Source organism: Astyanax mexicanus, chromosome 12, assembly GCF_023375975.1.
Source record: "Astyanax mexicanus isolate ESR-SI-001 chromosome 12, AstMex3_surface, whole genome shotgun sequence".
Classification (NCBI taxonomy): domain Eukaryota; kingdom Metazoa; phylum Chordata; class Actinopteri; order Characiformes; family Acestrorhamphidae; genus Astyanax; species Astyanax mexicanus.
Window position 1 is genome coordinate 1987025 of NC_064419.1, and position 17044 is coordinate 2004068.

A 17044-nucleotide genomic window follows, 5' to 3' on the forward strand; every position below is an offset into this window, starting at 1 on the left:
ATAAAACATTATAGAATAAAATAAACAGAATGAAAAAAGATAAGATCAACAAAGTCAATCAAATAAAACATTTAAATAATAACCAAAGAACCTGAAAGAAGCTAATAAAAATTCCCTAAAAAACTCTTTTATCGTAAAATCCTGATGCATACCTTCAGGAAATAAACTTTTAAGATAGAAAATCCAAAAGGCTTCCCTATTTTTTTCCTTTTTTGCTCTGTATTACCTCCTCTTTGAGTATTTTGTATTTGTTCAATACCCAAAAATTAGATTCAACATATCCAGGTTTTCAGGGTACACTGTAAACTTAAGTTAGCATAACTTAGAACATCAAGTTATTACAACTAAAGGGGAAGTTGATTTCTTTTTAAGGTAGCCCATTGGGAATCACTACACGCTGTCTGTCAGAAACTGTTGGACACACCCAGTATGCAAATAGATTGTGACAGAAGCCAATGGAAAAGAAGCTGCCAATGACAACAAACTAAACTCAGTTATTATAAATTGGCAGATTTTCTAGCATCTGTTCATGCTGTAAAAACTGTTATATGTTTGATTTTCTCCTCAACTTTTCAAAGTTAAAAGTTGGTCTACAAGTTCTCCCCCTGCTCTTTGTTCAGATGCCTGTAGTTGAGCTGGCTGATACAAATAGCTGACCAGCACCAGCAGAAACCCACAGCAGAGACTAGCTAAAGCCCTTCAGCATGCTGGACGGTGGTCTCCTGTCACATGTGGCACAGTGCCCCACCCCCTCGGTTCCAGTGGCACCACCGAGAACCCTGGAGGATTATTTTCTTTCACACCTGAGGTGGAGAACCTGTGGGTGTCTTAATCCCGTGCTGGTGGAGAAAGAGCAGTGGACAGGAGCTTCAGGCGAACACCTGTGGGTGTGGATTCCAGGCCAGATAAAGGCGGGTGGGTTCGCTCTCGAAGCCTCAGGCTAACAGCAGAGAATGAACGAGTCCTGAATGTCTAACCGTCACCGTCACGCTGTTATAACCCAACCTAGAGAACTCTTATTTGTTAAAGAGCTAGAATTGCTCATCATTATCCAAATAAAAACATGGCATTAACTCAAAATCTGTAATCAAATGTCTGGGATGCCAGATACAGTATCCCTGCTGACCCTTCCAGTGGTGTTATGGGCTTAAAGAGCCACTAAATGCTAAACCATATTTTTTCCATTAATAGCTGAAATGTGTTTCTTTGAAGTAATGAAAAATACCAGTCCTGCTTAAACAATGTATGCAGTTACATCAAGTAGTACATTTGTAATATACCTTAAGGTTAACAGTTATGTAAAATAAAAAAAATAATGCATTAATGTATATATACATACTTTGATCTCAATTAAAGTGCATAGGGGAAGGGAAAGTCACAGTAATTCAGCTATTAGGTGTATTAGGTTATTTTTATGTAGTTAAAGGTGAATGGATTCTCTCTCACTCAGGAAGAGTATAGGGCACAGTATGAGGTTGAGCCGTGCAGAGACCCAAGAGAACTTGAGAGAAATGTTCCAACTAAGCTTCTTTAAAATATTATAATACATTATATACTATACTCTTATATATTATAGTAAAATACATTAGTTTTCAATGAGCATATATGCAGGGAGCCTAGTGCATCCCAAATTTATCAACATTAACATTTTAAGTAAGCAATAATACACAAGACGGAGTTCTATAACGTGTAATATTTTATTATATTGTTTAACTGCGATTCAACAGCTCCACTATCGCGATTTCTTAAAGTATTTTGAGTTTAACAGGAGAAGAAAACACGACTTGTTGGTTATAAAAACTCCCCCAGTTAAAATAGTTTAATTGCTGCTCTGTTTGTAGCTGCGCTGTTTGGCTTGTAAGTGCTGCATCGTTGCTAGGTTAGGTGTAGGTGGCAAAGTAATACATGGAGGAGAGCTTTGGTTAGTTACAGTGGATTACCGGTTGATAACGGCACTCATAGAACGCCTCTCAGCCAATCACATTGCAGGGTCTGAACTAACTGTGGTATAATATAACATTATAGTCATTATGGCTTTTAGAAAAATGTGTTTTGGGAATCAAATCATTTGGGTTGAAAGCTTGAGTTGATACTTCAGCTTCTACAGAAGTATTTTATTAAACCCTAGTATCTATACTTCTACATGCTTCTTGTAGCTGGGCCGACCAATACCCATAGCTACTCTCTGACCACAGTTCAGCTCCTCAGAGAGATGATCAGATTCGATTGCTTCCGTAAACAAGCGTCTTCTCTCTGCTCTTCTCTCTGTGTGAAGAATCTGCACCTGTTTTCTCGGGGAGCCAAACGTGAAAAGATAAAAAGATTGAGCACTTTTGCGCTCAGGCTTCAGACGGTGAAGTCTGGCCACAGCGGGAGAGCTGATTGGCAGTTAAGAGCTGTGTCAGGTACAGGTTCGCAGTCCCCCTGCAGAGAGCGCACGTGGCCACCGGCGCCGCCGCCGCGGCCGCAATTTGCTCCGAGACGCCGCACAGGCCTGCGTAAGTGGGGTTGATTGATGTCAACAGTCAGTCTGCCCTTTGGAGAGCTTTATAAAACATAAGAGCTTTTTAAAATCCTAGTGAGCAAGTTCAGTAATCCCCAGCGGAGTCAAACTGCGGTTCTCTCACTTTCCCAACTCTGAGTTTTCTCGTCTAACTCGGGGGTTGCGTACACTAGTCAAATATTTGACCTAGAATTCCACTAGACTCCATAATGTGGAGCTGTCGACTAGCTAGAGTTTCTTGTAAATGATTTAAGTTAAATGGACTTTGGGTGTATTTATTAAAAGGTGATTAATAAAAAGTTCCTACCTTTGTTGAGTAGCCCTCCTCCGCTCTCCAGCAGCTTTCTGAGATCCAGTATTTTGTGCACTTTGCCCAAACAGGCTTTAGAATGAGTAAGACGGGGAATTAAATCTCTTTTTACACCGTTATTCAGGCTTGAAGTAGCTCCACACTTCATTGGTAGAATCTGGAGGGTCCTGACATTTAAAACAAGGCATAAATAACTTTAAAACTGAAAAAAAGAAGTTTATTAAAAGCCATTTTTTACATCCAATAGTGCAGGAAAATCTCCGGGTGCCTGAATCTGAAAGTATCTGTCTTTTTTTTAAGCGAGAGGAACACGACATACATATTTTATCATGCCAGCTATAGAAAAGAAACGTGGAAAGAAATATATTTATGTATAATAATGGAAATATTCCTTACAATATGAAGTAAACGCTACCCAAACTTCAAGACACTTCAAATTCATTGGGTAAATTCTATATATATTAGTGTTTATAGTCTATAATTGGGTAAAATTTATAAAGTTTGCATGGCGTTTAGTCCTCATAACAAAGCAATACATTAATTCTTTTGAATGTTATGGTTAAATATGTAGGTAGTAGCAGTTTTCGTAGGGTTTCCCAAGATGCACTGAGTTTTACGGTTATTTACTGTATGATTTATTCAACTATTACTTGTCTTTAACATTCTTTAACATTAAACTTTTTTAAATAACTAGTCGACTAGAACTAGAAAAAGTTATTAGTCATGAATCCTCTTATCTAACCCCTATCTGAAAGTATCTGTCTTTTTTTTATTGTTGAGCAACATCTAAGCGAGAGGAACACGACATACATATTTCATCACGCCAGCGATACCAAAGGAACGTGGAAGGTGTCTGACAGACGGAGACGGTGATTTATTCCCCGTATTGTGTGATGACAGCTGCAGGGCTGGGCTTCCGAGACCTTTCCAGATAAATGAGGTGGAAGTCACAGCGGAAGTTCCTCACAGCAAACCTCTTAATACCACAGCATCCCCCTGAGACGCCTTACTGACAGACCTGAAGGCAAATGACAAGCACCCGTCTCATATCTCTGTAAATACCCTTATCCCTCACACTCCCTCTATATAACACACACACTCACCCCAGACCTATAGCGGGGTCTTCGGCTTTCTGATTTATATTTATATATATATTTATATATGAAAATAAATATACTTAATTGTACTTAAAACATATTCAGAAATGTCTTAAGAAAAGTATTTATAACAGATTTATGTATTTACTTAAAATATATTAAAAGTACATTAATATTATGCTTGCATCAAATGTTTGAAAGTAAACTTGAAACTACAATGTATTTTTAAAAAATAAACTGCTATGAAGTACACTTTTAGTTTAATGTAATTCACTATATATACGTCAATATATATAAACTAAACCCCCTGATGTTTGCTGACTCCACCCTCAGCTCAAATTTGAAAAAGGCAAAAAAAAAAAAAAAAATGGGAGGGTAGTTTGGGCGGGGCACTTGTGATGTATGGGTTTAGAGTTATTGTGCGGCAGGTGAAATTAAATCATATATAAGTTTTGTATAAAATAAAAGCTCAGTTCAGTAAATATGATGGTCATAGTGTATAAGTAGTGCTTGACGATATGATCAAAAATGTATATGAAGTTATTTGTTTTAAGATTCTGACAGTTTCACGGTTTATCATGGTATTTTTATATTTGTTTATATATATAGGTTTGTGACTTACTCTACTGTTAGGAGTACATATAATATAAAACACTAAGGATTTAAATTAAGGCTTTGATTACGATTGGGTTTACTTTGTCCCACAAAATTAATTATTAATAATTTAAACAGGCTGTAGTTACTGCTCTTGAAGTTTATTTGCACCTCATATCCAGAGATTGAATTGAATTGATTAAATGCTGATTAAATTATTCTCTACCCAAAACCGATTCTGGGCTCGTCTCAGGGATGAGAGGACCTTTTTTCAGAGCTGTGAGCAATTTAATTCCTCTTTTTTGTCTGAGAGAATAAATGCTGTTTGCTGTTGTTTTTTTCTATTTTACTTTGATAGAAACACTCATACAGTAAGGAACAGCAGCAGGAGCTCCTCAGATAAAGCTGTTCTCATTTCTCTCCAGGCAGGATGGAACGTTTGACTCCACAGAGCTCCACAGCTTCATCTGAGCCTGCCGGTATACCACCCAGCACTAGTGTAAATACTATACTTTACACTAGTGCTGGGTGGTATACCGGCTTTATCTGAGGAGCCCCTGCTGCTGTTCCTCGCTGGATGAGTGATTTTATCCGAGTAAAATAGAAAAAAACAACAGCAAACTGTGATTATTCTCTCAGACTCTCTCAAAATTGATCCACAAGTAAAGTAAAGTTGTTTACCCTTATTTGAACACTCTGCTGAGCTTTAAGAGCTTCCAAAAGTCACATACACAGTATAGCATCACACTGACGACCCCCTAGGGACGATGTCAGGGACCCCGCGATTAAGAATCCATGGTGTAAAAAATGAGGAAGGATTCTCTGCACCCACAGCATCACCGAATCCTCCAGAGGAGCGTTTTGACACCGCCAGGATCATTACTGGGTCGGTTTCTGCAGCCAGTCATCCTGAAAACAATCAGATGAAGACCCAGCCTGGGTCCAAACACACACTTAAGGCGTGTGTGACAGCAGCGTGAGGCTGTGTTTAAACTGTGTGAGCAATCTCAGCTCTACAGCACGCATGCTGCTGGGAACCCGCCACCTCTGCTTTGAGATAAAGGCTGGAATGATGATTGTGAATCACGGGCGCACAAGCATCCAGCTACGTGAAACGGCACGTACGCAATCTGCAGTGGTTTGTTGATGTTTGTGGAAGAGATATTCGGTTCAGTATGTGGGCAATCTTCAAAAACTCTTCGTATTTATTACAGTTTAAGAGGAAGGTGAATGACTTTAATGTGTTTCTAACTTGGACTGGGTATCGATTCTATTAATTTACAAATATTTCTGTTACAAATGTCACTTTTTCCCATTTTCTTTCCAATTTAGCTAGGGCAATCACAGCGCTAACGCTCAGAGGAAAGCGGAGCAACTCGGTTCTGATACATCAGCACACAGATGCAGCCTTGTGCTGATCGATCCACATCACACTAGGAGTGATGAATAGGGGAAAAAGAGAGCAACCCATAAAGAGCAAGACCAACTCTCTCAGGGCTTTCGGCAGCTGATGGCAAGCTGCATGACCGGGATTCGAACCAGCGATCTTCCCAATCATAATGGCAGACCAACACCACGGGTGCCAAAAGCAAAGATGTAGCTTAGTGTGTCTTAGCTGTTCAATTTAGGTCATAATCACGCCTTTTTTTTGTGTATTCTTGCACTTAAGACAGATTGATACCTGTTGCCTCAGAGAATCAGAATATACATTTTTTTAAATTAAACAGCAGCATACTTTTTGTGTGTGTGTGGTTATATATATAATCATATTATGATATTTTACATTAAAAATGTAATATTAAAGACTATATTAAAGCTCACATTTATCTTAGGACATATAGGACAAATCTGCACACTTTTGGTATTTTAATCTCAGTGTCTTCATGAGGGAGAGTCACCTAGAATAGTTTTCTCAGCGTCTCGAAGAAAGGAGTTCCTGGAGGTGCTGAACAACAGTTGCTGATTTTCCTTCATGCTGTAAAAAAAATATATATATATTTATATACATAAATATTTTTGAATATACTGTACTACAAGTTTTAGTGTGTTACAAATGTACTTAAAATTGTATAAATGTAGTAATAATTTTCTACATTTTAAAAATGTAGAAAAGTATATTTGGAAATACGTATTTTTGAAGTACACTGAATTACATTAAACTACAAGTACATCAAGTCTTTTTTTAAATACACAATATTTTTAAAAAGTATGTTCAAAGTTCCCTTTGAAACATTTGATAAAAGCATAATACTAATGTACTTTTAATATATTTTAAGTATATTTACAGCATATTTATACATTTCTCGGTATGTTTTAAGTACAATGACAGTTTAGACTGACTTTGAGCTGGAGATTTTTGTTGGAGCTGGCAACCCTGTCTGTGCTGTATTTTGATATGTGGCAGCAGCAGCAGCAGTGTGGTGTGTTGAGGGCACTGCAGGCGCTGATGGTTTCTTTAGCGTGGAATGTGGGCACTGCGCCTCAAATACAAATCAGCCGGCAGGCCGGAGCAGCCGGGGGACTCGGGCCGAGACGGTGTCCTCAGACGGAGGCGGGAAAAATGGGGAGAGACACCAAGAGTGTCCAGCACGGCTCAGAGGTCGGGGACACGGCGGTGAAGCGTGTGAACCTGGGGTTCGGCTAATGCAATTACAGCGCCTGCATTCCCTGCAGCTGCTCAGGGACCCGTAACCTTGGACTGGTCTGTGTTCGAGCAGCTTTCCAAAACTGCATTACGCCCGGGAACTGGGCTAGACCTGCAGGTGTGCTTCAGATACAGTGCGTGTGAATCTGAGAGTGTGTGTGTGTGTGTGTGTGTGTGTGTGTGTGTGTGAGTGTTCATGCACCTGTGTGTTTCAGAATAATTAATTTTCTTTGTTTTACTTTGTTTTAAGTTTTTCGGTACCACTTTAAAATAAGACTACCTTTATAAAGGGTTTATAAATGGTTTACAATTGGTTTATTAATGGTTACTAATTAGGTTGTAAATGCCTTAAAAATCATTAATAATCAGTTATAACACATACATAGAAAGAGCAACAGTATAGATGGCTGTGGGTTCACTATTTAACCAACAACATGTCTATATTGCCCTTTCTTCGTATGTGTTATAACTGATTATTAATGATTTTAAGGCATTTACAACCTAATTAGTAACCATTAATAAACTAATTGTAAACCATTTATAAACCCTTTATAAAGGTAGTCTTATTTTAAAGTGGTACCAGTTTTTCTTCTGCATTAATACATCAGGCTCATGTCTATGGAATGATGGTATGACTTCATGAGTGACACATATCCTCCGCATAAAAAATATATATTCATACTACAGCTGGATATTATATCATATTAATAAGACAAAAACAGAATTTTAACATTCTATACATTCTAAAACAGTGACTCATCAGGTCTGCTCCTAAACAGGCCTCCATCACTACCAGCATGGACTTTTATTACTGAAGAACTAGAGCCATCTAGTGGATGAGTTTCACTGATGCTACTTCTAATTACCAATAAAATGAATCAAAGATGGTGAAATATTAAAGACATCCCATACAATCCTGTAAACTCGTTTCTAAGCCAGGTAGCACCAAGCAACACCCACACGTCCAACCAAAATACACTATTTCAAACTACAAACTACAAATCCCATGATAACTGCAGGCAGGAAATGACCCTTTTTGCACAATACCTGCATATATGCCATATACGTCTGTGGATATCTACTGCCTCAGTTACCAGCGTAAAGCCTTTGGAGTAAATTCATCTGCTTGTAGTGGAAAACAAGGGAAAGAGTGTTTTTTTTTCATCGATATGAATGAGAAATGGGCAGTGGGCAGGATCAGAGACTATATCTGGATATAGTACTGCAATCAAGAGATACCAGAGCTAATACTTAGCATTTTTAAAGCATCTTAATATGATGTATCTGTAATTAGACTCTAGTTATTACAGACAGAGGTTGAAAAAGTACTGAAAATTTGTAATTAAGTAAAAGTACCTTTACTTTCCTACAATTCTACTCAAGTAAAAGTAAAACTACCCATTTAAAAATCTACTCGAGTAAAAGTAAAAAAGTACTCAATTTCAATTTTACTTTGAGTAAAAGTTACATCGTTACTTTTAATTGTTTGATGTAAAAAAGTACAACAAATCATAAATTAAATAAATATTAAATTAAATCATTTGGACCTTTCAGGCGGTGCTTGTTCAGACTACCAAGAACAAGTGGCACAGGTTTCTATGATCCATTTTTTTCTTTACTGTTAAAAAGTTTAAAAGTTATGGTCATGTATGTGACTATAAACCGTATTTTTATAGTTTTACAGTTCACAATTACTTTTTAACTTGCCATTGCTATGCTTTAACTGATATTTACATGTTTTTCTAACATCCAAACAGATGTTACTAATAAAAACTTAAGGAATTATTATGAAAAACATGAAAACATACAAAAAAATGTTGGTCGGTGCAGGTGCAGTGCAGTAAAGAAGCACATATTAATGGGTAGCATAACTCGACAGAACACCGATTCCCCGAGCAGAGCACACAGACCCCAGGCTACACAGAGTCTCTCCCGCTAACCGTAATAAACACTGCTGGGAAAAGTTCAGCTGCACTACCATGGAGAACAAAACTCTCTTTTTTTATTATTCAATTTGTTTTGTTTTTTCATTTCCATTTAATTTTTTACTCAGTAATTGGGAATTTTCCAATGTAGCAAAGTAAATGTACTTGAGTAAAAGTAAAATTACCTATTTTAAAAAGTACTTTAAAAAATGACAAATTACTCATGAAATCTTCTCAATTACAGTAATGTGAGTAAATGTAATTAGTTACTTTCCACCTCTGATTACAGAGCATATAATACTTGTTGGTACTTGATAGTGGTGGGAAAATCAGGCGAGGGGGGGAGGGGGATGAACACTCCAAACTCTAAAGTAGAACTTCTGCAAGTAAAGAACTAAGGTAAGAAGCACTGTGTGTAAAAAGGCAAAAGCTGCCTAGAAGCTCCTGAGTCAGTGGTGTGGATGAGATGGTTTCATGGGAGACTCTGTCAGAGGGCAAATGATGACTCATATTCAGTAATGCAATGGATACTGAATCTTAAAGAGATCTGCTTACCATCCACCAAAGGGCCAAAGAGCATCTCATATTCAGTTTATAAAATCCAACATTTTCAGGCTTACCCATGAGTACGACTACTGCCTTCAGCAATATACAATACCATATCATACTCATAAATCCTTAAAAAGTTACGTTATTTCAGTAATTCTGTTCAAAATGTAAAACTTATATATAACACACAGGGGTTGGACAATGAAACTAAAACAGCTGCTTTTAGAGCACAATAATTGATTGTAGTGACGGACAGTTCTGGTGGAAACAGGAGAGTTGAGGTGCACATTGAATTCTGCGTGATTTGATCAGCCGTGGTTTTATGTTTTTTGGATACAATCCGGGTTAGCACCCGAACATCCCTTTCAGACAGCTTCCTCTTACAGAGTCCACAGTTAATCCTGTTGGATGTGGTTGGTTCTTCTTGGTGGTATGCTGACATTACCCTGGATACCGTGGCTCTTGATGCATCACAAAGACTTGCTGTCTTGGTCACAGATGCTCCAGCAAGACGTGCACCAACAATTTGTCCTCTTTTGAACTCTGGTATGTCTCCCATAATGTTGTGTGCATTGCAGTATTTAGAGCAGAACTGTGCTCTTACCCTGATAATTGAACCTTCACACTCTTACAGCTCTTACTGGTGCAATGTGCAATTAATGAAGATTGGCCACCAGGCTGCTCCAATTTAGCCATGAAACCTAAAATCCCACACTAAAATGATGACAGGTGTTTCAGTTTCATTGTCCAACCCCTGTAGATGTATTACACACAGAGTACTCAACTTTAAGTGTCTATTACATTTTGTTGATGATTATTAACAGCCAATGAAAACCCAAAAATCAGTTTGGTACTTTTGGCAGTGTGGGCAGTGTGCCAAGTCCTGCTGGAAAATGAAATCTGCATCTCCATAAAAGTTATCAGTAGGAGAGGGAAGCTGTAAGATTTTGTGGGAAAACAAAACTGCACTGACTTTAGACTTGATAATAAAACACAGTGGATCAACACCAGCAGATGACAGACATGTCTCTCCAAACCATCACTGATCATCAGTAAATTTAACATTTCATTTAAAGGAAATCAAGGGAGCAGAGTCTGGAGGAAGAGTGGAGAGACACACAGTCCAAACTGCTCGAGGTCTAGTGTGAAGTTTCACAATTTCCTCAATTAAAAATAAATAAATACATAAATTAAACCAGCAGCAGTGCTCTTTATGCTCTTTATGCTGAACGTAAAGTCAAGCATGGCTGCGGTGTTCCAGCAGCAGCTCCTGTCTGGAGGGTTAAAGGGTTAAAATAACCGTATCATCTCCGTGGTCCTCAGAGTGTCACACCGCGCTGTAATAACCGTGATTTCCTCGTTCCCTGCAGAGCCTGTTCGTAGATCTTCTCTGCAGAAGCTCCAGCGTGGATATCTCTGGAAGAGAGACAGCCCAGAATAGAGTTTACAGTCCAGAAAGCAGCCGCGAGCAGGACGAGCGAGACCGGGACACCAGCCCAGGACGAAGCTGTCAGCTGGTTATGGAGCACCAGCATCAGCAGCAACAGCACTGTTCCCTAAAGGGTTAAAAAAAAACGTGACGGGCAAATAGTTTAGACATTTACAATTAAAATATATATATATATATATATATATATGTTGTGTGTATTAAATGTGTTTGTAGGTAAATGTTTCAATTTATTTGTGGTGATTCCCCTGTTAGAGCGTTATTTATTCTCTTGGTGTTGGGTTGGATGGTGGATAAGGGTCTCCACCCAGGAGTTATTGTGTTATTATGGGAGAATCACTGCTTTTTTTTTGGCAGTTTTTGATGATCTCGTTTGTTTCAAATGAAGCTTAGATGGGATAAAAAATGGGATATTGTATTCTGTGATATAGCTACACAGAAGCTATTCTGGTTTATAGATTTGAGTGAAATTCAGAAAATATACAAAAAAGAAGAGACATGTGTATACATAAACTCTGCATAGCATAGCAGCCTGCGCCAGGAGGCAGGCTATGCGGAGTCTATGTATATATGTCTATGTTATTATCAGTACAGTAATGGCGGCACTCAGAGCTGAAGCTAGTAGCATTATAGGATGTAAACAGTGTTTTAATAAGCTTCTTGTGCGTTTTTCTCTTAAGGTATTAATGCCTCGAGCTACTTTGGGCTGGATAACTGTGTAAAAAGTGATTTATCAGGGTAAATTATGCCCCGTATCACCCAGTCTGAAGGGTGTTTTGGATAAACTGTTAAAATTTCTAAACGCTGTGGGAGAACAGAGGTGTTCTACTTGAAGTATACTTTAAAAATATATACCTAATACACTTTTCTTTTACAAGGGATGCACTGTATGTTTTCCTTTTAATAGAAAATCTCTATTATTTCTTTCTAGGAATTTGAAGAATAAAATTCTTCATAGATTCAGTGTTTAAATCCAGCGTTTCTTCAGATGCAGAAGTTCTGATTCTGTGAGCAGCAGTGACTCAGCTGTAAGACCTGCCTCTCTTCTGTAGAGAGTTGTGAGATTAAATGCTGTGTGTTGTGAGTAGAGAGTTGTGTGTGTGTGTGTGTGTGTGTAGAGAGTTGTGAGATTAAATGCTGTGTGTTGTGAGGATGTTAATTACCGCGGTGCGGCTGCTGTAGACAGATGCCTCGGCCGTGTCCAGCTGGCTCTGGGTAGTGAACGACGCTAAGCTGTCACCAACCATCATGGCTCCGAAGGCGCGGCTGAGATACAGCTGAAGATTCTCCTCAGATCTGATCTGCAGCAGAGAGGCGGGAGTTTACCTGCATAACTACAGAACTAAATTTTAAAGAAGCTATACAGTTACAGTGATTGGACAATGAAACTGAAACACCTGTCATCATTTTAGTGTGGGGTTTTAGGTTTCATGGCTAAATTAGAGCAGCCTGATGTTCAATCTTTAATTCATTAATTGCACATTGCAGCAGTAAGAGCTGTAAGAGTGTGAAGGTTCAATTAGCAGGGTAAGAGCACAGTTCTGCTCTAAATACTGCAATGCACACAACATTATGGGAGACATACCAGAGTTCAAAAGAGGACAAATTGTTGGTGCACGTCTTGCTGGAGCATCTGTGACCAAGACAGCAAGTCTTTGTGATGCATCAAGAGCCACGGTATCCAGGGTAATGTCAGCATACCACCAAGAAGGACCAACCACATCCAACAGGATTAACTGTGGACGCTGTAAGAGGAAGCTGTATGAAAGGGATGTTCAGGTGCTAACCACGGCTGTTTCCCCCAGAACTGTCCATCGGAACAATCTATTATTGTGGTCTAAAACCAGGTGTTTCAGTTTCATTGTCCAACCCCTGTACATTAGGACATTGGGACTGCCTGCATGATTGTGATACTAGAGCATACTAAGAACAGTAGAACATGAGACATCTACAATAAAACTGGGCCATAAACATTAAATTGACATCAGCATGAGCCGTATAAAGAGCATACCTCTGTGCCCAGCAGCCACCCCGGACACATCAGCCACAAGAGCCCGGAAATTAAATAGCTAAAGGAGTCCATTTGCAGGAAAAACCTCTGTGGTTCCAGGAAAATAGCCAATTTTCCCAGAGATCCTTTGGAATGACTGTGACCTAAGGCCATAACAATCAGACTGCTCACTACAAAGAAGCACAACAGCAGTGCGCTCAAGACAGTCGTCTAAAAAAAAAAGAGAGAAACACACAGCGTTAGACTGCGTCCGACTCCGAGTGTTTCCGATCGCTGCCAGGGCAACAGATCACGTATTACTGCATCACATTTCCTGGGTCTAACGTTAGGAATATGGCTGTAGTCAAACAAACCATGCAAACATGTTTCTCCAGTACCAGTTAAGTCAATATTTTGCTTACTTGCTCTTGTTCTCCTCTGATTTTACACCATTTACAGCGGGCGCCCAGCAGTGCCAGAAAAGCCTGTACACAAGAGGAATCGATTTAAAATACATTCTGGAGGGCTGACTCCTGTGCGTGAAAGCTTGTTTATTTATTTAGGAAAGAAAGAAATAAAGAAAGTAAAAAAAAAAATAGAAAAAAGTCTTAAAGCAAGTGGAACTTTTACTTTACTTGAAATTGTTAGATTGTTTTAATTTGTTTAAGCCTTTTCTCTGCATTATTGCAACAATAAGAATTTAATAAATATATTTTTATTTAATTCATAGCATATGTCCATAGCAATTTGTATATTTTAGCTTATATATATATATATATATATATATAGCTATAGCACATGCCTCATAATAAATATAATAGCTATACAGTGTTTCTTAGATTCAGTGTTTTTTCTTCTTTATTGTAAAATGTTCTGCATTAAAGATTAATCCTTAAGTCATCTAAACTATGAAGAATGTTTTATATTTAAGATTCTTCAAAGTAGCATCTTTTGCTTAGATAGAGACAGTTTTGCTCATCTCTGCTGGATTTTCTCAGTCAGCTTTATGAGGTAGAGTCACCTGGAATTCAGGTTTTCAGTTAACAGCTGTGCTGAACTCATCAAGAGTTAATTACTTGAATTTCTTGTCTCTTAATAAAGTGTTTGAGAGCATCAGTTAAAGTAAAGTAGTGAAGAGGTAGAGTTACAGGTATACAGTGAATAGTGGATATTTGAGTAATGTTCGAATCCAGATTATGAGAAGCAACAACTACTCAACTACAAAATTAGGGGAAAAAATATTTAAAAAAAAATTTCAGATATTCAAATATTTTTACAGTTGCTTCTGTAAAGTATAATAGATAAATGTTTCGGTTTATAACACGCACTATTAATGAACATCTATTTTTTTATATTTTTTTTACACAGATTTCTCTCCTGAAAACTGTTTATTTGGGCAATTAAAGAGATTCCGTTTATTTACAGTAAGCTTAGATTTCCAGAGTAAGTGTCCAGTGAAGTTTCTCCAGCACTAAGGCTGGGTGCAGCAGCATTAGCATTAGCATTAGCCGCTAACCGCAGCACCAGCGGGACGTAAATGACGCTCAATACCACTAGACTGAGGTAACCCATAGCACTATGGTTATAACCATCATACAATTAGGCTCTAGATGTCGTAAAAAGAGGGAAAGAGTTACTCACCACAAGCCGCGAGATGGAATGGGCAAAAAGAGAATGCTGACTACTATCACTTTTAAACAGCAGAAATTTCACATTACTTGCAAACCACACACAAACCAGTGAGCAGGTAAATCCGGATGGAGCATCGCTAGGGATTTGACTCTGTAAGACAGAATAGGTTTGTTATCAGTGAGCTACAAGGTAAAATCCTTATTAAAGGTCTTATTCCATCTTTTTCTTTATTAATTTATGAATAACATTAATGCCATGTGAGCCGTTTTTTGTGGTGTTTCTATTTAGCCCTGCTTTAGATCACTGAAATAGTGGTCTCTGAAGAAAGACAGGTTTTCGGCACTTGCTCACGAATATTCATACATGCAAATATATTGCCTCTGATTGGCTAACAACCCCTACAGTCAATTTTACAGCTCTAAAACTCAAAGAAATAAATGTTTTCAGAGATACAGCCTTAGTTATAAAGATTTAGCACTGAGTGCTGGTAAAGTTAACCTTTAAACTTCGATTAACATCAGACCGATCAACTTGTATTTCTGAGGATTCTCTTTTACTCGCTACTGTAGACATTGGAAGCTGAAGAGGAGTTTTATATCCAGCATGCATATACAACTCAGAGAGAGCTATATCATTATACAAAGAAAAAGTGGATTTTAAAAAAAGAATAAATAAATAAGCAATAAAACGCATCATGCCCACCTCTGGAGAGAGTATGTTCTGCTGAATAATCTGATACGCAGTGATGAGCACCAGGCCGAAAGTGAGTTCAGCTGAAATAACTTGACTCTCCCTGAGTTTCTTCATGATGGCTGGATTTCTGCTGCTGTTTGAGTCTGATGGTATAGCCTGTGGAAGTCCTGTGGCGTAATAATGACCTTTATCCAGCTTCTTATAAAACCTCACGTTCTGAGGCAGGCGGGTCCTCAGCCTTGCTGACTAAGCAAACACTGCCTTTCCTTTCATAATCCGCTGTATTTACAGACTGAACCGCCTGTATAATGAGTTCAGCCATCAACAGAGATGTGTAGTAACAAAGTAGAACTACGTCACTACTGTACTTAAGTACTTAAATACTGTATCTGTATCTACTGGAGTATTATTTTTACTTCACTACTTCTGTACTTAAGTACTAAAATGCTGTATCTGTATCTACTGGAGTATTATTTTTACTACTTCACTACTACTGTACTTAAGTACAGTAAAATACTGTATCTGTACTTTTACTTTACTACATATTTTTGGATGAGTTTAATACTTTTAATCCTATACTATTTTATGATGAAACTGGCTCTCATCAGGACCGCCCCAGGAAAGGCAGAGCAAGTTTGCTTAACACTTTTACCCCCACTTTCTTTCTGTAAGCCTCACCTCAGATGCTCTCTCGAGGCTTTTCCAATACCCAGAATTCCCAATCAGCCTAACATTCCACACCTACTACCCCTGGTGTACAGTGATTTCCTAATGTTTTGGATAAGTTCTTAATATCGCTCACCTGATTTAACCTCATTAAGCTCCAATTTAACAAACCAGGGGCTGATATGATCATAACTAAAAATAATAATAAACCAGGGCTCTTTACATCGTCGCTGTCCAGTGAAGACCAAGTATCTCCAAGTATTTTTGTCAATTTTTAGTTTACTACATAATTTGAAGCACTACTCTACTTAAGTACTAAAATGTTGTATCTGTACTCTATTGTAGAATTATTTTTACTTCACTACTATAATTAAGTACTAAAATGCTGTATCTGTATCTACTGGAGTGTTATTTTAACTTTAAGAAGGTTTTTAAAGTTAAGATTTTAAAGTTAAGAAGGTTTTTGACAGTGATTATAAACATAAAAAATGTGTTGTAAATACACATATAGGGTCCTATTGCAATGCTCAATGCTATCTTTCACCCTGTTAACATTTTCACGCCTTGGGCGTGGTGGTCTGGAAGTGAGGTGTGTTCAGGTAAAAAATCTTGGCTGCGGGAAATACAGGTGCACCACTGACTGATTAAAACCCTGACAACAGTCAACAGTCAGACGCAGGATCATGTGTACAGAGCTCACCTGGCTCTTAAAGGGAATGACGACTGACGGCACACTGATTGATTTATTTCATGTTACTCAGGTTGAGCTGCATTTTTGGGTGGATTTAAGCTCTAGTCCCTATACAACAGGTTTCTCCTCTCTGTGCAGTGTAAAACAAATGATTTACGCTCTTCTGAGTAAAGTAGAACGTGCAGTGCTGATTCAGCAGGCCTGTTTTTTAAACTCGGAACATTCCCACGTCCATCAGACTCGTGTCGGGTTTCCGTGCCGTGCTGGGCAGGTATATAAAGGAGGGATATCTGTGTTTTGGTT

The 17044-nt window shown here is 38.2% G+C and overlaps 1 protein-coding gene across 1 annotated transcript; it reads right to left on the reverse strand.

Annotated features, from left to right (window-relative positions):
- Positions 1–9356: 9356 nt before the first annotated feature.
- On the reverse strand, positions 9357–15542 carry LOC107197187 (uncharacterized). The gene is made up of 6 exons (XM_022670958.2): positions 15394–15542; positions 14701–14841; positions 13482–13544; positions 13081–13290; positions 12233–12370; positions 9357–11178 (listed from the first exon to the last, which is right to left on the reverse strand). The coding sequence occupies exons 1-6, from the start codon at positions 15496–15498 to the stop codon at positions 10942–10944; spliced, it is 894 nt and encodes a 297-aa protein (XP_022526679.2). The 5' UTR covers positions 15499–15542; the 3' UTR covers positions 9357–10941.
- Between the last annotated feature and the right edge of the window lie 1502 nt (positions 15543–17044).